Source organism: Gigantopelta aegis, chromosome 5 (genome assembly GCF_016097555.1).
Source record: "Gigantopelta aegis isolate Gae_Host chromosome 5, Gae_host_genome, whole genome shotgun sequence".
In the NCBI taxonomy this organism is placed as follows: Eukaryota; Metazoa; Mollusca; class Gastropoda; order Neomphalida; family Peltospiridae; genus Gigantopelta; species Gigantopelta aegis.
In genome coordinates, this window is record NC_054703.1 from 34,084,589 (window position 1) to 34,109,296 (window position 24,708).

Genomic DNA, 24,708 nt, shown 5'->3' on the forward strand with positions numbered 1-24,708 from the left:
CGTTTCTAAATATAGAATACTACCATATAAAATTCTCTATTACTAGTCATGTTTTAATCATCGATTATTATAAACATTTTTTTATCAGATTGGCTCTACTGATGTGATGATCAATTGTAAAAATCTATAATCTTGTGTGGAATTTTTTTTTAAATCTATAATTGATTGTATGGGAAAATGTTAACTGTAATTGTGTTTTCAGTTTAGATGATGAAAGTGATGTAAATATGCTGGGGTTGGTTTGTTTTCAAGATATGTTAAGAAAAAAAGGAACTATATAGTTATCAAAGGTAAAATTAGCCATTTATAGGGTCTACATCCCGGTGAAGATGACAAAAGGGCCATGGTGGGCCATGGTTAAGTACCACATACTGAGAGAAAACCCGCAGAACATTCAGACAATTTTGTTTCTATGGTAACACCGGTTCCAACTTACGTCTTGTAATAGGTTCTGCAGTTTCTTCAAGTCTGGGAATTCCTCATACATCCGATCTTCAGCGTTGGTTCCCATCTTGTGGAAATCTCCAAACAGAATCGGATTCTTCACAAACGACTTGGCATCCATTTCCTGTGTGTGAATAAATGAATGAATAAATGACCTTACAAATAAATGAACAAAAGGAAGGAAGAAAGGAGGGAGGAAAGGAGGGAGGAAAGGAGGGAGGGAGGGAGGAAGGACGGATGGACGGATGGAAGGAAGGAAGGAAGGAAGAAGGGAGGGAGGGAGGAAGAGAGAATGGAAGGAAGGAAGGAGGGAGGGAGGAAAGGAGGATGGAAGGATTGAAGGAAGGAAGGAAGGAAGGAAGGAAGGAAGGAAGGAAGGAAGGAAGGAACCAGATGCGTCAAGTTTGTTAGTTTTGACTTAATATCAGCTAGATCAAGTTGGACTTTACAGCAAAAAGAAAAAGGAGTAATAATAATAAAAATCCAAAAAGAAAGAAAGAAAAAACCATGAAGTGCCAGAACTAACGTCAGTTTTGAAATGCAAACAGAGCCAGAACGTCAGTTTTGAAATGGAACTAATTTTGCCAATGTCATTTATTAATTTGAAAAACCAATTTCAAAGAAACGAGCCAAACCTCTCCGAAATGTTTGTGAGCCATCTCGGACATGATCTCGTGGAAGAACATCTTGTCCTCGTTGTTGATCAGTCGGTCGTGGAACACTCGCTGAGCCTCGTGGCAGAACAGACGGAAGATCTGGTGGTTGTCTCGAATCACTCCGGGGTCGGCTTGTAAAACACCTGGCACAAACATAAGAGTAATAATAAGAGTAATAATGGTAATAATAAATATCTGGTGGTTGTCTTTAATCACTCCGGGGTCCGCTTGTAACACACCTCAGACAGAGTTACGTACCTTGTACACACCCAGACAGAGATATGTACCTTGTACACACCCAGACAGAGTTACGTACCTTGTACACACCCAGAGTTATGTACCTTGTACACACCCAGACAGAGTTACGTACCTTGTACACACCCAGACAGAGTTACGTACCTTGTACACACCCAGACAGAGTTACGTACCTTGTACACACTTGGAGAGATCTCGGAGGTTGAAAACGTAGTGGGATTTGGCCGGTGTGGGTAACAGGTCAGTGCTCATGCGGCCGTAGATCTCGACGGCGGCAGTGACAATGGCTTCTGTCGTCTGTCTGACAGAGTGAGGGAAGTCTATCAGGAAACCGGTGAGAATCGCCTGCAGGAAACAAAGAAACACTTGCTTTATGTTACAAGCTTACCCCACCGTATTATAACATCATTAAGGCAGTTAAGTTGAAGCCTGATTAAAAAAAGGGCCAAATTTACCAAGCCTGTTTCAGACTTACACACGAGTAACAGCATGTACAGCGAACCCTATCAAAACTGGACCCTCTGTAAACCGGAATTCCCTCAAAACAGGACGTTTTTCGTGGTCCCTGTTTAAATATCTCTGCAGAAGAGAACCTCTCTAAACTGGATACCTCTTAAAACCAGTCCGGTTTAAGAGGAATTTCACTGTATTTACAATGCTTAAACACCTGCATTCATGAAAAACAGGCTTCGTAAATTCGGCTCAAAATGTTTTGCCAAGTTGTAGTCAAATATCAGGACACAATATTATGTATATTTTAATTTTCAATAAAGACTATTTCAAATTTATAAAAACTATTGAGAATCGTGCATTAAAATTGCTTTTTGGGTAAAAGAAAAAAAAAAAGGGACCAGAGTTAACTCCCTTGAACAGCAACAATCCGTGGGATTTCCGCCATCTACTGTGTAGAATACACACTGAAAATGATCTACCTTCACGTCATGTTTGAATAATGGTAAGTCATCCTTCTTATCAAATACAGTTTGGAATGTTTACTGTAAATATTTTGTAAGACAATCTACAGCACTTACGTGAAAGCAAAAGCAGGAGTAACACTTTTTACTCACTGTTGGGAATACAAAGTATAGAGAAAAATAGATTTAAATGATATACAGCTCATGGTTAATACATTTTTTTTTTTTTTTTTTTTTTTTTTTTTTACGACCCCACTAGAGCACATTGATATATTAATCATCGGCTATTAAATGTCAAACATTTGATAATTTTGATATATAATCTTAGAGAGGAAGCCCACTACAGTTTTCCATCTGTAGCAAGGATCTTTTATATGCACTATCCCACAGACAGGATAGCACATACCATGGTCTTTGATGGCTGGAATAAGAAATAGCCCAATGGTCCAACCGACGGGGATCGATCCCAAACTGACCACGCATCAAGCGAGTGCTGTACCACTGAGCTACGTCCCGCCCCAGTTAATTTTAATACAGAGTTAAGCTTTAATACAGAGTTAAGCTTTAATACAGAGTTAAGCTTTAATACAGAGTTAAGCTTTAAGTAAAATGTACACTTACCATGAACATTTGTTTGAGTGAGTGCTCCGATGGGGGTGGAATCGTCAACATGCTGAAGTGACGCAGCAGTCGGGGAGTGATTTGATTACGACCACCACCAGGGGGCGCACACGCAGCAGAAAGTGTCACATCCTGTAGACAAAAGATAAAACAATTTCAAATATTTATAAATAAATAAAATATCCAAACATTAAAAGGGACATTCCTGAGTTTGCTGCATTGTAAGATGTTTCCGTCTATTAAAATAGTTCTACGATTGAACTTACATATTAAATACATTTTCTTGTTTAGAATACCAGTGTCTGTATATGCAATGGGTTTCTGGTCGTCTTAATATTGTAAGAAGCACAAACTGGATTTTGTCTTCAAATAATTTTGTAGGTACGAAAAAACTAAAATTTAGGAAAAAACATATAATTTAAACTAGTACAACGATCAGAAACACGTTTAATATACAGCCAATATGCAAAAAAATATATCTGGTATGTAATTACAATTGTCAAAAAGTCTCTGTTAAAAACTGTACCAAACTCAGGAATGTCCCTTTAAGGACTGTCTGGTATTTCAACTGAGTAGCACCAGCCATTCAAAAACACAAGAAACAATATTTTAAAATGACATACATATATTATATTCATATCTTTTGCATATCAAATGTTGTAGTATACTACATCTGATATGAAACATAATATATTTTACATTTTAGTTCACAAATATCAAAATGACTTAAAAATATATGAAGAGTTAATTTTCAAAGTGTGATATACAACAATTTGTAGACAATGGAATTGGCAGTGAAGGTGTACTGTTGTTAGTACAACTCCAAATTATAAGAAAGTTTCCATCAAAACACAATGACACCCTTTGAATAGGATGTTAAACTGCTTCATTTGATATACGTTACATCATACTGCAGCAAAACCATCTTTTGGATATATTGCGTTTTTGACAGGAACTCTTCATAGGTACGTTATACAATATATTAAAGGAAACAAAAGAAAATGTTTATTAATTTCTCTATTTATGAATACATAACGTTACCTCTCAACTTTTTGCAATTTATTTTTCAATAAGTTAAAAGGTCAGCTTAATGTATTTTGATTGCCATGGTGAGAAAACCTCCAACCAAACAAGCATTCTGAGAGTACTGCTAAAGAAACACATTTTCCCTATCGGGCCCAACAAATGTCTGTGTCTCCTTAGTTCAAGGGCCCCAACTCTGTGAAAAATAGGCAAATTGGCCATGAATATGAAGCATGATCTGTAACAGTACATGATAAAGCTATACACAAAATTTTAGCTCAATATCTTAGGTCATTTTAAAAAAGAGAGAAGGAAATGGAGAAAACTTGAGGTGTTTTCTCTTTTAACAATACTTCACCTGACCTCAAACTAATGCATATTCCCCTAAGGATAGTAGTCTTGTCCGAACAGCCAATGGGATAGCTAAAAATCTTCCAATGAATCCTCCTTCCTGTTCCGGTCACGTGACTGTAACTTCCTTCTTTCTCCTTCGTTGATTTGGTTTGGACGTCTTTTTTTTCTTTGCTCCAGTTTAATCTAAGCCATCCCATAGGCTGTTGGGATGTTCAGACCAGACTACTATCCTTAGGGGAATATGCATTTGTCTGAGGTCAGGTGAAGTAGAAAAGAAAACTATAAGTGGGACAGATGGATGGACGGACAGACAATCAGACAGACAGAAGGTCGGAGATGAAACCTATAGTCCCTTCCAGTTGGACTGGTAGGTGACTAGTAAGAAAGAAATATTTTATTTAACGACGCACTCAACACATTTTATTTATGGTTATATGGCATCGGACATATGGTTAAGGACCACACAGATATTGAGAGAGGAAACCCGCTGTCGCCACTTCATGGGCTACTCTTTTCGATTAGCAGCAAGGATCTTTTATATGCACCATCCCACAGACAGGTTAGTACATACCACGGCCTTTGTTACACCAGTTGTGGAGCACTGGATGGAGCGAGAAATAGCCCAATGGGTCCACCGATGGGGATCGATCCTGGACCGACCACGCATCAAGTGAGCGCTTTACCACTAGTCTACATCTCGCCCCATGTGACTAACAAAGACATAAGAGTGATTTAGCAGGCGTTAATTAATACCAGTATATCTTTCCAGTAGAGTTTTTCCCGGTCGTAGAATCCGTTGAAATCCTGGTACTGCCGGAGAAGCTCGATGGGCGGCTGGGAGCCATACGTGTCCAGCTTGGGCATGTTCAGATCGTCAATGAAGATAATAACACGCTTGCCTTGTGGGGCTCCTGAAAAATTTAAACCAGTTTTAAAAAATGAACATAATAACCTGCTTGCCTTGTGGAGCTCTTGGGAATTTACATCAGCATTAAAAAAACCCACAAAGATAATAACCACCCCCTAAAAATTAACACATTTATATTGACTAGACATTTTTTCAATACACAATTAATAAATATAAACAACATAAACAATGGGAATTGATTTGCTATAAAGGAACTGTAACTGTACAAGTTATTTTACCGAGTGCTGTTTTTCTTCGTTTCCCCCACCCCGAGTTAACATTATCAGCAATGGGAAATGATTTGGTATAAGAGAAATGTAGCTGATGTACAAGTTATATTACCGAGTGCCGTCTTTCTTCGTTTCCCCCACCCCGAGTTAACATTATCAGCAATGGGAAAGCATTTGGTATAAGAGAAATGTAGCTGATGTACAAGTTATATTACCGAGTGCCGTCTTTCTTCGTTTCCCCCACCCCGAGTTAACATTATCAGCAATGGGAAATGATTTGGTATAAGAGAAATGTAGCTGATGTACAAGTTATATTACTGAGTGCCATCTTTCTTCGTTTCCCCCACCCCGAGTTAACATTATCAGCAATGGGAAATGATTTGGTATAAGAGAAATGTAGCTGATGTACAAGTTATATTACCGAGTGCCGTCTTTCTTCGATTCCCCCACCCCGAGTTAACATTATCAGCAATGGGAAATGATTTGGTATAGGAGAAATGTAGCTGATGTACAAGTTATATTACCGAGTGCCGTCTTTCTTCGCTTCCCTCTGAGTTAACATTATCAGCAATGGGAAATGATTTGGTATAGGAGAAATGTAGCTGATGTACAAGTTATATTACCGAGTGCCGTCTTTCTTCGTTTCCCCCACCCCGAGTTAACATTATCAGCAATGGGAAATGATTTGGTATAGGAGAAATGTAGCTGATGTACAAGTTATATTACCGAGTGCCGTCTTTCTTCGCTTCCCTCTGAGTTAACATTATCAGCAATGGGAAATGATTTGGTATAGGAGAAATGTAGCTGATGTACAAGTTATATTACCGAGTGCCGTCTTTCTTCGTTTCTCGAGTTTGCCTTCAATCATCTCCTGGGTGCGCTGGCTGCTGGTCTGAGCGGAGAAGTTGATGAACACCGGCACGTAGCTCTGTCGTTCAGAAATATTGTTCAGAAGACCGCGCGCTATCACAGACTGCAAACAACAGAATTAACTACACTGTAAGACATGACAATATGTTTAAAACAATAACATTCCTTCTCAGTACTGGGGCAGGGCATAACCCAGTGTTAAGTGCTTGCCTGATGTTTATTCTGCTGTAATCTGTATTACAGTAACCTAATAATGTATTTTTTTTAAATTATTTTTTTTACTTTTCTGTTGAAATGTTTATTACAGTAACCTAGTAACTTGAGAATAATAATAATAATAATAATAAAACCCCCAAAAACAATAATAATGATAATGATAATGATAATAATAATAAAAAAAAATAATAATAATAATAATACTAACAATAAAAAACCTATTCTGCTGCAATCTGTATTAAGAGTACAGTAACCTAATAATTTAATAACTTTAATAATTTTTGTGAAAACAATTCTGTGTTCTGTCGATAAACTTTCGGCACTTTTCTGTCATCTCCATCTAAAGAATCCGACCTATTTCTCACCTTTCCAACACCGGAGCCTCCTGTATATAGGACAGATCTCCCGACAGACAAAGAGTTTCTCACCTTCCCGACACCGGAGCGACAATAGTTTCTCACCTTCCCGACACCGGAGCCTCCTGTATATAGGACAGATCTCCCAACAGACAAGAGTTTCTCACCTTCCCGACACCAGAGCCTCCTGTATATAGGACGGATCTCCCGACAGACAATAGTTTCTCACCTTCCCGACACCGGAGCGACAATAGTTTTTCACCTTCCCGACACCGGAGCCTCCTGTATATAGGACAGATCTCCCGACAGACAAGAGTTTCTCACCTTCCCGACACCGGAGCCTCCTGTATATAGGACAGATCTCCCGACAGACAAAGAGTTTCTCACATTCCCGACACCGGAGACTCCTGTACATAGGACAGATCTCCCGACAGACAAGAGTTTCTTACCTTTCCAACACCGGAGCCTCCTGTATATAGGATGGATCTCCCGACAGACAAAGAGTTTCTCACCTTCCCAACACCGGAGCCTCCTGTATATAGGACGGATCTCCCGACAGACAAGAGTTTCTCACCTTCCCAACACCGGAGCCTCCTGTATATAGGACGGATCTCCCGACAGACAAGAGTTTCTTACCTTTCCAACACCGGAGCCTCCTGTATATAGGACAGATCTCCCGACAGACAAGAGTTTCTCACCTTTCCAACACCGGAGCCTCCTGTATATAGGACAGATCTCCCGACAGACAAGAGTTTCTCACCTTTCCGACACCGGAGCCTCCTGTATATAGGACGGATCTCCCGACAGACAAGAGTTTCTCACCTTCCCGACACCGGAGCCTCCTGTATATAGGACGGATCTCCCGACAGACAAAGAGTTTCTCACCTTCCCGACACCAGAGCGACAATAGTTTCTCACCTTCCCGACACCGGAGCCTCCTGTACATAGGACAGATCTCCCGACAGACAAGAGTTTCTTACCTTTCCAACACCGGAGCCTCCTGTATATAGGACAGATCTCCCGACAGACAAGAGTTTCTCACCTTTCCAACACCGGAGCCTCCTGTATATAGGACAGATCTCCCGACAGACAAGAGTTTCTCACCTTTCCGACACCGGAGCCTCCTGTATATAGGACGGATCTCCCGACAGACAAGAGTTTCTTACCTTCCCGACACCGGAGCCTCATGTATATAGGACAGATCTCCCGACAGACAAGAGTTTCTTACCTTTCCAACACCGGAGCCTCCTGTATATAGGACAGATCTCCCGACAGACAAGAGTTTCTCGAGGAGATATCCAAAGCGGACGGTGTCGACGGTGGGCACGAGCATCTCGAAGAACGGAACTTCCTTGCTGTACTTGAACTGGGGCACGATCTTCTCCCACGAGTCCATGCGTCGTGTCTCGAAGTCCATGAAACAACTCCACAGGTCTCCCGACGGAGGCATCTAAACACACACACAGGCAGGTCTCGTTAGCCACATTGGTTAAAATATATATATGATTAGAAAGTGGGTTACGAAAATGGGTTAAAAAAAAAAATGTCTACTAATGCTACTAATGGAGAACTGTAGTTGGTTTTCTCTCTAAGACTATATGTTGAAATTACCATGTTTGACATCCAACAGCCAATGATTAATAATTCAATGTGCTCTAGTGGTGTCATTAAACAAAACAATATTTAAAACAAACTTTCTAAATTCAGAATGTATACAGAGTATCAGCCAAAACCACATCATAACTTTTGAAGAGAGAATATGGACATAAACAAAAATGCACATAGAAAATCCCAATATTGGTCAAATTACAGCACAAATTAATGACAGGGAAAGCAGGGTAGATATGGTCCTGATTGACATCTTTAGATTTTCAGTGTGTTCTTTCTGTTAGAATAATTAAAAGTCATCATTTTATAACACATGGGGGCTTTTAAGCTTCTCAGTAATCATAGCCATAGAATTTAATAATCCGGATGTACAAATCTCGAACCTTGGCATCTCCGTTGTCATCAAATTGGCCTCGGACAAAGGTGTCGAATGCGTCCCAGTAGGAGTCAATGATGTTGCCACCGATGGCCCATACGTAGGAGAAGACAAACGTCGTGCAGATGAGCGGGTGAAGCTTCTTCGGGTCCTGGTACATGTCGGGACCGCCCCGCTTGGGGAATAGCAGGGCCTCCAGTAGCTTACACAGTGTGGTCACCTTGCTCACTTCAACCTGAACACAAACAATACATAGATATAATAGACAGAAAGGAATGCCAAGTAAATTACAATGAAAGAACAGTTCTTCCTGGTACATGTCTGGACCTCCCTGCTTGGGGAAACAGGAGAGCCTCCAGTAAATAGTCATTTGATAAAGTGCATGCCTGTGGTGCTTACAGGCATCAAAATAAAGTGAGAACAGCCATTCAGGAGGTTACCATATATCAAAAACACTAAAAGAATGGTATTTTGATCTCCACAAAAGCTAAATCATTACACATGATTACCCATATGGGCAGAGAGAAATAGAGAAAGAAAAAAAAAAAATCTTCCCCTAGATATGTTATGACGTCATAAACAGTGTTTCACTATAGGCAGTTAATTGTGTGTAAGAATAGTTTCCCATGGTGGAAGTAACGTCAACAACTAACTTACGTTATCAGTGATATGGACGTCACAGCTATGACGCAACGCTGTCTCTTGTTCTCAATTTGCAAACTTATTTTCAACAACAGTATCCTTCGAAAATCTTCCATAAAATGATAAATACTGAAAATGGGTAATATATAGAATACTCAACTCGCTAATCGGCAATACCGTCAAAGACTTGGGAAGGACAACATCAATTCACTCATGCAAGATAAACAGTACTGCCTCGTAGCTCGTCGAGTATTCTATCATCATAACACAGCAGATTCCAACAGATAGTAGTTATTCAGGGGGACCCACCTACGACGATCGATCCCAAACTGACCGCGTATCAATTACAATTGAGCACTTTATCACTGAGCTAGGTCCTGCCCCTGGCTTTCTTATGAAGTACAATGACCAGGGGCTTTATTCACAAAGCTATCACAGGCTGGCTTAAACAACATGGCACAAATCCTTCCCTCATCAAAGGCTTGTGCAAGATACAGGGTAATGCCTCGTAGATCATTGACTAGTCTCTATTTGTTTCTACTTTGTTTGTACCTGTGCCATGGTCTCGGTGCACTTCTTGTGTATGAAGCGGAGGCCGTCCTCGACGTAGGTCTCAAACAGGTTGAGCAGGTAGTCCCTGTCGTCCTCGCGCAGCTGTTCAGACCAGATATTCAGCCACGTCTTCACAAACGGCATCCACTTGAGCTCCTCTGAGTCTATGTACACCATGCCGCATCTACAACACACAGAAAGAAGAGAAAGGAATGTTAAAAATGTTTTTGGTTTCTTTAACGGTACAATGAGAACACATTGATTTATTAATCATCAGTTTATTTTAGCTCCTCCGAGTCTTACGTACACCATGCAACATCTACAACAACACAGAGAAAGAAGAGAAGAAAGGAATGTTGAGAAAGTTTTTGTTTTACTTGCACACACAGATTTATTAATCATCTGCTACTGAATCTCCAATATTTGATCATTCTGAAATAAAGCCTTACAGGAAACCCGCTACATTTTCCCCTTAGCATCAAGGGATCTTTTATATGCATTTTCCCACAAACAGGACAGCATATACCACACCCTTTGATATACTAATTGTGGGGCTCTGGTTGATGTGGAGAAGAAAAAAACATTCAAAGAATGGTTCTAGGGTTTCATCCTACGATCAAAGCATCCCAGGTAAGCTAGATCCCACACTTTCAAGAACAGAAATAAGTTTAAAGATAGAAGAAAGAATAGACCTGTTATTACCTGCCTGCTGACAGTGGCTTTGGCATAGCCCGGATTTTAAATTGGGATGTCTGTGGGGAACGGCACATAGGGAGAGAGGCTACCCACGCCGCTGTCGGAGTATTTTTATGGGATGAAAGGCAAATAAAAAGTGGTGAAGAAAAAAAAGCCCCATGCCCCTCTCCCTCTGGTTATACCAGTGAACAGTGGCAACATGGTGGAATCTTAAGTGGATATACAAGCACACAAATCAATTTAAAGAAAGAAAGACTCTTTATCATAAACCTGATGACAGTGGCAGCGGAGGCAACTGCAAGGTCCTGCACCTCGAAGACCATGTGTATGTAGGGCTGAAGACTGAAATAACAAACCTGCTGACAGTGGCAGGGGAGGCGACTGCGAGGTCCTGCACCTCGAAGACCATGTGTATGTAGGGCTGAAGACTGAAATAACAAACCTGCTGACAGTGGCAGGGGAGGCGACTGCGAGGTCCTGCACCTTGAAGACCATGTGTATGTAGGGCTGAAGACTGAAATAACAAACCTGCTGACAGTGGCAGGGGAGGCGACTGCGAGGTCCTGTACCTCGAAGACTATGTGTATGTAGGGCTGAGGACTATGAAATAACAAACCTGCTGACAGTGGCAGGGGAGGTGACTGCGAGGTCCTCAAAGACCATGCGTATGTAGGGCTGAAGACTATGAAATAACAAACCTGCTGACAGTGGCAGGGGAGGCGACTGCGAGGTCCTGCACCTCGAAGACCATGTGTATGTAGGGCGTGAACTTTATTCTCTCACTGTTGGCCAGGCACAGCATCTTGTTGTCGTCCAGCACTGTGTTCATGTTCTCGATCCACAGCGCGTCCACCGGACCGTCACAGATGATCCACTGGTGATCCTCCGTCGTATCCTAGCAACAAAAACATAAAACTCATGTAGGGAGCAGATCTCCTCATATTGGAAGTAGCCTCCATTGAGTCCTTGCAACAAAAACATACTTGTTTAAGCCCCAGTCACACTAAGGGCTAGGTATTACTATGTTGGCAAAACGCAGTAAAATGGCAATATACGTAGTAAAACGTATTACATACGGCTATATACGTAATGCTGAATGCTCCAGCCACGTTTGTTTTGAACATGTTCAAAATAAACGTGGGGTTTCGACATACATAACATATACCAAATGCGGCAAACATTTGGCAATCCGTAGGGGTGGGAAACGTAGTAATACCTAGCTCTCGGTACCTGGTATTAGCCTCTGTCATATCTTAGAAATAACATCATAAACTCATGCAGGAGACATCATTATAAAATTAATACTTTACTAGAAATGAAACCATACATTGTCATCACCTGATATACGACTACTCGTGCCACTCCAGAGTCAGTTTATCATCATTATAATACCAACCTGTACTGTGTGTCCGACAGTGAGCCCCATCAGCCCGTCGTGCCACTCCAGAGTCAGTTTATCATCATTATAATACCAACCTGTACTGTGTGTCTGACAGTGAGCCCCATCAGCCCGTCGAGCCACTCCAGAGTCAGTTTATCATCATTATAATACCAACCTGTACTAACCTGTACTGTGTGTCCGACAGTGAGCCCCATCAGCCCGTCGTGCCACTTCAGAGTCAGTTTATCATCATTGTAATACCAACCTGTACTAACCTGTACTGTGTGTCTGACAGTGAGCCCCATCAGCCCGTCGTGCCACTCCAGAGTCAGTTTATCATCATTATAATACCAACCTGTACTAACCTGTACTGTGTGTCTGACAGTGAGCCCCATCAGCCCGTCGTGCCACTTCAGAGTCAGTTTATCATCATTGTAATACCAACCTGTACTAACCTGTACTGTGTGTCTGACAGTGAGCCCCATCAGCCCGTCGTGCCACTCCAGAGTCAGTTTATCATCATTGTAATACCAACCTGTACTGTGTGTCCGACAGTGTGCCCCATCAGCCCGTCGTGCCACTCCAGAGTCAGTTTATCATCATTGTAATACCAACCTGTACTGTGTGTCTGACAGTGAGCCCCATCAGCCCGTCGAGCCACTCCAGAGTCAGTTTATCATCATTATAATACCAACCTGTACTAACCTGTACTGTGTGTCTGACAGTGAGCCCCATCAGCCCGTCGAGCCACTCCAGAGTCAGTTTATCATCATTATAATACCAACCTGTACTAACCTGTACTGTGTGTCTGACAGTGAGCCCCATCAGCCCGTCGTGCCACTTCAGAGTCAGTTTATCATCATTGTAATACCAACCTGTACTAACCTGTACTGTGTGTCTGACAGTGAGCCCCATCAGCCCGTCGTGCCACTTCAGAGTCAGTTTATCATCATTATAATACCAACCTGTACTGTGTGTCTGACAGTGAGCCCCATCAGCCCGTCGTGCCACTTCAGAGTCAGTTTATCATCATTGTAATACCAACCTGTACTAACCTGTACTGTGTGTCTGACAGTGAGCCCCATCAGCCCGTCGTGCCACTCCAGAGTCAGTTTATCATCAATGTAATACCAACCTGTACTGTGTGTCTGACAGTGAGCCCCATCAGCCTGTCTTGCCACTCCAGAGTCAGTTTATCATCAATGTAATACCAACCTGTACTGTGTGTCTGACAGTGAGCCCCATCAGCCCGTCGTGCCACTCCAGAGTCAGTTTATCATCATTGTAATACCAACCTGTACTGTGTGTCCGACAGTGAGCCCCATCAGCCCGTCGTGCCACTTCAGAGTCAGTTTATCATCATTGTAATACCAACCTGTACTGTGTGTCCGACAGTGAGCCCCATCAGCCCGTCGTGCCACTCCAGAGTCAGTTTATCATCATTGTAATACCAACCTGTACTGTGTGTCTGACAGTGAGCCCCATCAGCCCGTCGTGCCACTCCAGAGTCAGTTTATCATCATTATAATACCAACCTGTACTAACCTGTACTGTGTGTCTGACAGTGAGCCCCATCAGCCCGTCGTGCCACTCCAGAGTCAGTTTATCATCATTGTAATACCAACCTGTACTAACCTGTACTGTGTGTCTGACAGTGAGCCCCATCAGCCCGTCGTGCCACTCCAGAGTCAGTTTATCATCATTGTAATACCAACCTGTACTGTGTGTCTGACAGTGAGGCCCATCAGCCCGTCATGCCACTCCAGAGTCAGTTTGTTGATTCCACCATACAGCTCCTCCATGGTGATGGCCTTGGGGTTGAGGACAAATGTGTGAACCGGCTGGTAGAAGTAGTTTTCCTTAGATAGACCCTCCTCGTGAAGGTTCGACAGAGTCTTGGCCAGAATCTGAAGACAAGGCAAAATATATACGTATTAATTAGTAAGTCAGGATTTTCTTTCGTGGCTGTATTTATATGATTTTAGGTACAGTTTTTTTCACGGCTGAATTGTACTAATATAATTTACCATATTTAATTACACAGTCTTTTGATGATAAAATGTTTGACTTTGGCTGACACACCCAGTAACCAATTTTTCTTTGGTCTGAGATGCCATTCATCTCATCCATCCATCCAAATTTCACCCAGTCCCAACCCAAGCCCCAGCCCCAACCCAGCCCAGAAAAGCCCCACTCCAGCACCAGCTTTTCTTCATCAAGGTCTCTCCCTCCCTCCCTCCTTCCCTCTCTCCCTCCGTCCCTCCAGTCATCCTAACACAAACTAAGACCTTACCCTGTAGATGGTTGTTTTTCCGCTACCGGTCAGTCCGACGAGCATAACTCCGTGTCTGACTATCATGGTCTCATAGAACTGGATCACTTTCTTCACCTGGGCCTACCTCCCTCCCTCCCTCTCCCTCCCTCTCTCTCCCTCTGGTTATCCTAACACAAACTAACTAAGACCTTACCCTGTAGATGGTTGTTTTTCTGCTACCAGTCGGGCATGACCCCGTGTCTGACTATCATGGTCTCATAGAACTGGATCACTTTCTTCACCTGGGCCTATCTCCCTCCCTCCCTCTGTCTCGCTCTCTCTCCCTCCCTCTGGTTATCCTAACGCAAACTCACTAAGACCTTACCCTGTAGATGGTTGTTTTTCCGCTACCGGTCGGTCCGACGAGCATGACTCCGTGTCTGACTATCATGGTCTCATAGAACTGGATCACTTTCTTCACCTGGGCCTACCTCCCTCCCTCCCTCCCTCCCTCTCTCGCCCTCTGGTTATCCTAACACAAACTAACTAAGACCTTACCCTGTAGATGGTTGTTTTTCCGCTACCAGTCGGTCCGACGAGCATGACCCCGTGTCTGACTATCATGGTCTCGTAGAACTGGATCACTTTCTTCACCTGGGCCGACACGTGCTGCAGGTCCATTTTCTTCTGGACACTCTCGATCTCCAGCTGTAGGCGGCCGTAATCATGTTCGGGAATCTCGACGCCGGGGAACAAATCCGTCAGGATGGCCTGGACAATAATAGACAAATAGAGAAGAAGATTAACAACACAGTTCTAAGCTGGTTTTTTAAATATACACCACACACAATCTTTGCATAATTAACTCAAGAATCAGTCCTTGTGTTTTAATGTGGGCTATTGCCCACGCACGCCGTTGTCTGCATAAAGTGCTGACAAGATAGCTACAAACAACTTGCTTAGCACAAAATAATGTTGAAAAACTGATGGCGGATTGTGTACAGCCTGCCTGGTCTGCATTTAACACGTGCGAATGGTGTGTGTGGGTAATAGCCCACCTTAAAACTAAAGGCAGGCGGCAATTTCACAAAACATCGTAAGTTTACGTCTGCGACTAGCAGTTATACCAGTCATACACCTGCACGTGTTTGGCATCTATTTCATGAAAAGAAAATTACATTATTACAGAAAATGGATCATTTAAGGACAAAAGAAAATGAAATATGCGTATTTCTAACTATATTAGTTGTACTATAATAGTAATAAGAATTGTGGTCTAGTCATAGATTTACGTTTACGTGCAAAACTAGACTTACAATGTTTAGTGAAATTGGCCCTGGAGAATTAAAAAATTATAATGTGCTACCACTTTGTGTTAATAATGGCTGCTTCAACCTGGGTAAACATAGAAAGCAAACAGAAACACATGTCAGATAGCCATCAAAAGAGTAAACAGTTCTTTGCTGTCAAAGAATTACTAGTGGAAAACATGTACGTAGAAACTGTTGATCATTTGTTTATTTTGTTCCAATAATATTATAAAAACTTTTTTTACTAGTAAATAATAACCAATTAAACCAGTCTTTAACAACCTGCAAAAATAAAAAGTAAATTTTCTTTAGTTATGCTAACAAGATTTGCAGTAACACTATCTGATGTCAGTCCCAGACAGTCCAATGATAGGATCGTATCATACAGTAGTTATTGCTCTGACTACATCACACAGAGTATCACAAACCTGGAAGAGTTGAGCGTCCTGCTTCAGGAACTTTGGCAGGTTGCTGTCTCGCAGTGCTCGAATGAGCACCACATCCTCGTGTTTGTCTGGGTTCTGTCTCTTGAGCGTGCCGGCCATCACGAGCACGGACTTGACGGCGCGCATCCCGAAGTCGTAGTGGTCCTGCTGAGACAGCTGCTCACTGCACAGCTTGTACATCTGGACCATCTTCTGGGCGAGGTTCTTGGACGATTCGAATCCTTCGGAGTACAGGATCACTTCAGCTATCAGACCTGAAATGGTGAATAGTAAAGGCTCTAATGTAACAGTATGAGAGGTTGTTATACATCTGGACCATCTTCTGGGCGAGGTTCTCGGACGTTTTGAATCCTTCCAAGTACAGGATCACTTCAGCTATCAGACCTGAAACAATGAACAGTAAACTCTGTTATGTGATGTGAGGTTTGTGTATGACTTCAACCCCTATAAGTCCAGGATCACTTCTGAATCAGTTATTAGACCTGAAACGGTAAATAGTAAACTTTGCTATGCATTACCAGGTCAGGTCAAGTCAGAGAGTTTAACGTGTACATTCGGTGCAAGCTGTTGTAGTGCATACCTGTCATGGGTGCAGGTGCTGGCCTCGGACGGTTCCTCTGCCCAGGACAGGAAAGGGTTGGGGTGGGAGGGAGAGGTGACCACCTGTGCTGGCAGGTGCAAGAGAGCACCAGCAGCCTGACCGGAGCCAGTAACAGGCAATGCATTACCCATGCTGCATTATTTAAAACCTGATATCTTTTAGATTTTTTCCTCTTTTTATGCTATATACCTGTGCCTTCTTTGTACATCCATCCATCCAAAATCAGTTGTTGTTTTTTAAATTTTGGGACCAATCCTTCAAACATTTAGCCAGCTTATTGGGCAAAAAGATCACAAATGTTGTCATATAAACATCAAATCTATAAACATAATCATGTAAGATGTCTTGGAAGTTGGTTAACTCAAATCTATCTATATATATATATATATATATATATATATATACATACAGTGAATCCTGTTGGCTTAAACCCCATCGGTACTTGAGAAAGTGTTTGACCCATCGGGTAGTTTGACTTAACCATTCAGTCAGTAACGTGTACGAGTAACTCAGGAATTCATTTTTGATTCGAGTGTTGCGGCGTATTCGACCATTCCGAGTTTCACCCAACGAGATTCTTAAAAAAGAAATATTTAATGACACTTAAGTAAAAAATCTACATCTCTTACCGTAATCTGGCACCATCATGGCAATGGGTCTGAAGAGAGCTTTCAGGTTGTCGGGGAGTTCTGTTCGGCCAGCGTAACCGGGATTCATGGTGATAAACGTCGCGCACGTTGGCAGCAGCTTGATTTCTCTCCCTTCAAACATGAAGCGTTGTAGCTGAAACACAAAACAATCATAAAAACTTTGTGTTGTCTCTTTTCATGAATTCTTAACCTGACTTTTCTACCCAAGTGGCTGTAAGGACATTTTGACAAGTCCACTCAAACTATGTAAAAAGGCCAAGAATTCCTCTGAAATAAAATGTCTCACTAGCTACCACAAACGTACTTGGTGTCAGTGACAATTACATTCATAGATGATCAACTCATTGCAGGTTAATTAAAAAAATAAAAATATAAGTTAAAAAAAATTATATTACAAAAATTAAACTAAAATTTTAATGTAATAGATTTCAAATTTGTTTTAACACAAACCGAGATGAATCCTAATTGGATCAGATCTATCTGCAATAGGTTCTCCATTATTTATAACAAAACCATCGCTTCACCATGTGTTTTTATTACAACAAATTATGAGAAAGAAAAGAAAATCTTTGAAACTCCACTTTTAAGCCGAACTACAAGGCTAACATTACCTTCTGTGCTTTTGCGTTCCTGATGGTGATCAGCTGCTGGGCGATCACGGACAACACCTCAATGTCAATTCTGTTGAACTCGTCGAAGCAACACCATGCGCCAGACTGAGCCAGTCCTGAGAAGAATCGACCCATCATCTGAAATGAAAGTTCAAAGATTTTGTTTAACGACTCCACTAGAGCACATTGATTCATTAAGCATCTGGCTATTGGATGTCAAACCTTTCATAATTCTGACAAAACATTCTTCAAAAGAAATCCACTACAATTTTCCATTAGCAGCCAGAGATCTTTTTTCAACTTTCTCACAGACAGGACAACACATACCATACCATAACACGAAAGATTGTGTATTAGGCCAAAAAAAAAAAAAATTGTTTGTTTCCGGTCACCCGACCGACCCTAAATTTTGCCACCAACCCTGAACTTTTTTTTTTCTGCTAGGCTGGGGTGGGGTGGGGGGAAGCACACAGAGAAATTGTGGTCACGGATCGACAAAGCAGACGACAGAAGTACTCAAGTAGGATAACTCTTACACGTCAGTGTGTGTGTTAAATGGAGGTTGAGGGGTGTGTGTGTGGGGGGGGGGGGGGGGGCCAGCAGCGATGGTTTTTATACACCCCCACCCCACTTTTTGGCACCTTCTTACGCCGTGCTCTGGACCCAATCACTGGCGTTGTTAGAGACTGGACCCAGACTAGACATGCCTGGACGTTGAATGGATATGAGCATAACTAATTTGTTTGAAATTGGAATCATTAACACATGCTCTTATTAGGTACCACGGTAATTGGTGACACACGAGATCGCATGACAGTACGGTAATGTGTGTGGCGATTAAACGGCTTTTATTACAAACTGCTAAATACTGTAGGCCTAAAGAGGAAAATATATCGTATTATCGTAACTCCAGTCATCTCATACATTGTAGGTTTATTTTCCAAAAACAACGTGCGATCTCAACAAAACAATCAAGGATTTCTCGATACCACATGCACAGACTACAAGTCATCACGGGTTTTTTCGCATGCAAAGGTGAAGGTCATTTGAAGAAGACGTGGTACAATTTTCGTTGTTGGCTACTGCTTAGGCCTAGTACCCAGAATTTGTTCATATATACGGGTGTAGCCTGTAGGAAGATACCAAAAAGTGGGGTGGGTGGGCACACACACGTATAAAATTAATATATAAACCATCGATGCTGCTACAAAGTACCCGCTTCCTACGCCAGTGATGTAGATAGGCCTATCAACTGCTGAGCATGGATAATAATTAAATAAACGGAATATTCAAGAATAACCACAAACATTAAACAGTTCACATTTATTTCAGTGTTTCAGTTAATTGGGAATAAATTAATTTGGGTGATTTTAGCATGGGTCCGTTCAATAGGCTAATAAACATTAAAACTATAAGTCCGTCCCACAGGGAACGCCTTAGCCCAAGTACTCTGACTGTAAGAGAGCTAGACGGACATTTGAACATAAACACGCTCTCATTAGTTATGTCTAAATGTCCGTCAAGCTCTCTTACAGTCAGAGTACTCGAGCTAGGAACGTCTTTTTTATTACTATGAAATTTACTACAAGTTATTCATTTCTAAGCCGATTGATTTGTAAATTGCACACAAAATTAGTATTGTTTTGTTATTTCCAATACAAGTTGGACAAATCTGTGAACTTTTTGTGCAAACATCTAATGACCAACTTGGACAAATTTGTGTAGTCATCCTCTGACAAAACTGGACAAAGCTGTGAAGTTTCTGTGCAGTCATCTACTGACATTTGAAAACTTGACAGTGAGATTGTTTATATTTCTCTCTGGCTGCAAAGAGTAAACTAAGATTCTTCAGACAGCTTGCCTTCATGTCTTTCATCTTGAGACTGAGTTTTTCTCTGGCAAACACATTTAAGGTAGGGTAACCTTTCTTTGAACTCAAAAAAAAAGTAATAATAATAAAAAAAAATAAAAAAAAATCCTACCTACCTACCCTACTTTTTTTGGTCATGTTACCTGAAACAAACTTTTTTTTTTTTTTTGGCCTTACCTTGTAATAGAAAGAAAGAAAGAAATGTTTTATTTAACGACACATTCAACACATTTTATTTACGGTTATATGGCGTCAGACATATGGTTAAGGACCACACAGATTTGGAGAGGAAACCTGCTGTCGCCACTACATGGGCCACTCTTTCCGATTAGCAGCAAGGGATCTTTTATTTGCACTTCCCACAGGCAGGATAGCACAAACCATGGCCTTCGTTGAACCAGATATGGATCACTGGTCGGTGCAAGTGGTTTACAGCTACCCATTGAGCCTTGCGGAGCACTCACTCAGGGTTTGGCGTCAGTATCTAGATAAAAAATCCCATGTCTCGACTGGGATCCGAACCCAGTACCTACCAGCCTGTAGACCGATGGCCTAACCACGACACCACCGAAGCCGGTTACCTTGTAATAGAGAGCATAATATAAAAATAACATGCAGCCGCATATTACTTACCTTGTAATCGAGGCCATCAGAACAGTTGAAGACAACGCACTGCTTGGCCAGACCCTTGGCCAGATCTTTCGTTGTCTCTGTTTTTCCCGTTCCAGCAGGCCCGGCTGGGGCACCTCCCAGGTCTAACTGGAGAGCTCCCATCAAGCACAGGTAACAACGATCCTGTGGAATAGAAGAAGAAAAAAAACACTTAACAGGCATCACAAAGTTGTCTTTTAAACTACCAGACTGAAATAAACTTATTTTCAAATTTGTTATGTGACAGGCAAAATCGTTTACACTGGTCATTTTATTTTTATTTTAGTGCAAATAATAGCCATGATGTTTAAAGTTAAAGTTTGTTTTATTTAACGACACCACTAGAGCACATTGATTGATTAATCATCAGTTACTGGATGTCAAACACTGATAATTCTTAGATATAGTCTTAAAAGAAAACAGTGATGACACAATATACTCAGTGAGTGGTGTGATAACGAGATATACTCACTGTGAGTGGTTTGATAACACAATATACTCTGTGAGCGGTGTGATAATGAGATATTTACCCTGTGTGTGGTGTGATAACAAGATATACTCACTGTGAGTGGTGTGATAACAAAATATACTCACAATGAGTGGTGTGATAATAAGATATATTCATGATGATATAATAATGAGATATACTCACGAGTGGTGTGATAATAAGATATATTCATGGTGTTATAATAATGAGATATACTCACAACGAGTAGTGTGATAATAAGATATATTCATGGTGTTATAATAATGAGATATACTCACAACGAGTGGTGTGATAATAAGATATATTCATGGTGTTATAATAATGAGATATACTCACACCGAGTGGTGTGAAAATAAGATATATTCATGATGATATAATAATGAGATATACTCACAACGAGTGGTGTGATAATAAGATATATTCATGGTGTTATAATAATGAGATATACTTACACCGAGTGGTGCGATAATAAGATATATTCATGGTGATATAATAATGAGATATACTCAGTGAGTGGTGTGATAATAAGATATATTCATGGTAATATAATAATGAGATATATTCACAATGAGTGGTGTGATAATAAGATATATTCATGGTGATATAATAACAAGATATACTCATGGTGAGTGGTGTGATAACGAAATATATTCACAATGAGTGGTGTGATAACAACATATATTCATGGTGATATAATAATGAGATATACTCACAGTGAGCGGCGTGATAACGAGTCGTGCTGATGCCCCGAGGTACTCGTAACCGTAGTTGTACTCAGAGATTGACATGCGCACGATGCAGTCATCCACGTCTGCGTCCCAGTAGTACCTCATCTGTTTCTGCCACTGGAAACTGCTGATGTCATCAACCTGCAGATAACAAACATCATGGTACACCTCAACGTAAAGAAAAAACTACACAAATTGATTTGTTTAACAACACCACCAGAGCACATTGATTTGTTAATTGCTATTGGATGTCAAATATTTGGTAATTTTGACACAGGGTCTTAGAGAGGAAACCCACTACATTTTTCCATTAGTAGCAAGGGGTCTTTTATATGCACTATCCCACAGACAAGATAGCACATACCATTACCTTTGATATACCAGTCGTGGTGCACTGGCTGGAACAAGAAATAGCCCAATGGAGATGGAGATCGACCATGCATCAAGCGACCGCTTTACCACTGGGCTATGTCCAGCCCCCCCCCCCCACCTCCCCTCAATGTAAACAGTACTAAGACAGATAATCATTTCTTCTTCATTTGCAGTGTATCTCATGATACTATCGAGTTCTCGTGGAAATATGTTCCGCTGCATGTTACATCCAATGTTTAATGTAATTATAAAACTACAACCCTTAAGAAATAATCAAGACCCAGCAATGAAATTATAGTGATTTCCTTAGAAATTATAGTGATTTCCCTAGAAATTATAGTGATTTCCTTAGAAATTATAGTGATGTCCCTAGAAATTATAGTGATTTTCCAAGAAATTATAGTGATGTCCCTAGAAATTATAGTGATGTCCCTAGAAATTATAGTGATTTCCCTAGAAATTATAGTGATTTCCCAAGAAATTATAGTGATGTCCCTAGAAATTATAGTGATTTCCTTAGAAATTATAGTGATTTCCCTAGAAATTATAGTGATTTCCCTAGAAATTATAGTGATTTCCTAGAAATTATAGTGATTTCCCTAGAAATTTAGCAAGACATGGTAGACCAAACACTTTTGGGGCATTTTCACCATTTTCGTGGCACTTGTTTTTCATTAAAAATACACAAAAATTAACTGAAATAAACAATAATGTAATTTATGTGCTTGTTTTAATAAATGAATGGCAAAAGATATATAAAAGGCTTTTTTTTATTAATTAATAATACCTTTTTGGGTGTTTTATAAAGGCAATTTTAGAATTAATTAGTGAAAAAGGCTTGTTTAATCTCAGGGCAGCATGGTGCTGATTAAGGCAAGATTGTGCTAGACTATTGAGGCATGGTGCTGCACCATGCTAAAACAAGCTAGGGAAAACACTAAATTACACTGCAGTGGGCATATTGTATGCCAAAAACATATTCTCACTGCATCCACTGTTTATCAGTGAGTATCACGTTAGAATGTTCTAAGGATTGTCTGCTATTTATTTTCTAAGGTGCATCAGGGTATGGGAAAAACCGAGCACAAACTGTAAACCAGTGAAGTGGTTCACATAAACGATTGCATGTGTTTTTGCTTCATATCCTGTTGATCTAAAAGAAATTTCAAGACAATCTTTACAATTAAATTTGAAACATAAGTTATTTTTATCATATAATATCTTACATTTTCAGTGCAATCAAAGTATGTGATATTTTTTAGATCCCATACTTTAAGAATTTGATAACTTTGCAAATCAGATGTAAATTAGTCGAGGTCTCGGCACTAGGTTTATTGACATTTAAGCAAACGTACTTGGGTGATACTCCATGATTGACGTATACATTCATAGTCATCAAATAAAAACATTTCAATGGCAATTTGACACTGAAAGCTGTCCAGCATTTGAAAAACAAAAAACGTTAGGCATAACTTTATTTTGATGTATGGACATTCAAAAATACACCGCACCACATATTCTTACGTCATTTGAATATCTAGTAATGGCGGACTGGAATTAAAGTTGCGTGTACAGTTTACAAAAACATGTTGTATTAAGCTTGAGCTTATATGATTGAGAGATTATTACCCTCGTGTATTTTGGTATCGTCAATATCATATATTAGGAATAAATATAAATTATTATGCTCGCCAGAGGCTCGCATAATACAATTTTTATTCCTAATATATGATATTGACGATACCGAAAAACACTCTGGTAATAACCTCTATATAGTAACACAAACAAATTTATGTTTATTTATAAAAAGTACAAAATTCATATAAAAAACACAATCTTGTGACATTCCCTGATGACATCATCTTACGTTCATGCAGAAATGAACACAATCATGTTACTACACCAAGACTAAAGGGATGTCTTTAAACCATAATGATTGTAAATTTTAAAGTAATTGTTCGATTATTACAATGTGTGTTCACTGACCTGTGTTTTGACCATCTCGGTGATCATGTCTCGGCCGTGCACGTCGATGGTAATCAGAGCACACAACACCGCCCGCGCCAACTTCGGCAGCTCGCCTCGCACGATCGCAGCCAATTTGTTCAAGTCCTACAAAACAGTGAAAGAACAACACAGAGATTATTATATGAGCTTGTGTGTCGTACTGATTTTATGAAACGCGTGTCTGCATGTTTGTATCGCTTCTTACAGATAAACACTCAAACTCTTTCACTGCTTCAAACTTATCAAAATTTATTATAATTTGTTTTTAAATAAATAAAAAAAATGAGTTCTTACAGAGAACCACTGAGACTCTGAACTCTTTCATTGCTTCAAGCCGATCAAATAAAAAAAAAAAATTAATAAGAAATTCAAAAACATTTACAGAAAAACACTGAAATTCAAATTTTTTAATTGCCTCAAATCGATCAAAAATATTAGTATTATTATTTTTTTTTTAATGGGAAAAACAAATGAGCTTCTTACAGAGAAACACTGAGTCTCAAACTCTTTCATTGCTTCCAGCCGATCAAACTCTCCTTCGAGAATCTCCGTCACTTCTCGAGCCCACATCAGCTGTGCGACTGTCAACACAACCTGGAAAAACAAAACACAGACAGTGA

The 24,708-nt window shown here is 40.5% G+C and overlaps 1 protein-coding gene across 5 annotated transcripts in view; it reads right to left on the bottom strand.

Annotated features, from left to right (window-relative positions):
• The window catches only part of LOC121373669 (dynein heavy chain 6, axonemal-like), a 133,064-nt gene that overhangs the window by 64,819 nt on the left and 43,537 nt on the right, over nt 1-24,708 (bottom strand). For all 5 annotated transcript variants that reach the window (XM_041500392.1, XM_041500389.1, XM_041500390.1 and 2 more), the window contains exons 29-47: nt 24,572-24,682; nt 24,068-24,193; nt 21,695-21,850; nt 20,477-20,638; nt 17,974-18,111; nt 17,342-17,495; nt 16,094-16,365; nt 14,914-15,126; nt 13,817-14,008; nt 11,419-11,615; nt 10,025-10,208; nt 8,838-9,065; nt 8,075-8,296; nt 6,230-6,377; nt 5,021-5,178; nt 2,891-3,022; nt 1,529-1,700; nt 1,080-1,243; nt 437-568 (exon numbers count right to left, since the gene is read on the bottom strand). In XM_041500392.1, coding sequence (XP_041356326.1) covers nt 437-568; nt 1,080-1,243; nt 1,529-1,700; nt 2,891-3,022; nt 5,021-5,178; nt 6,230-6,377; nt 8,075-8,296; nt 8,838-9,065; nt 10,025-10,208; nt 11,419-11,615; nt 13,817-14,008; nt 14,914-15,126; nt 16,094-16,365; nt 17,342-17,495; nt 17,974-18,111; nt 20,477-20,638; nt 21,695-21,850; nt 24,068-24,193; nt 24,572-24,682 — 3,261 coding nt within the window. The remainder of the gene's footprint in view (nt 1-436; nt 569-1,079; nt 1,244-1,528; nt 1,701-2,890; nt 3,023-5,020; nt 5,179-6,229; nt 6,378-8,074; nt 8,297-8,837; nt 9,066-10,024; nt 10,209-11,418; nt 11,616-13,816; nt 14,009-14,913; nt 15,127-16,093; nt 16,366-17,341; nt 17,496-17,973; nt 18,112-20,476; nt 20,639-21,694; nt 21,851-24,067; nt 24,194-24,571; nt 24,683-24,708) is intronic.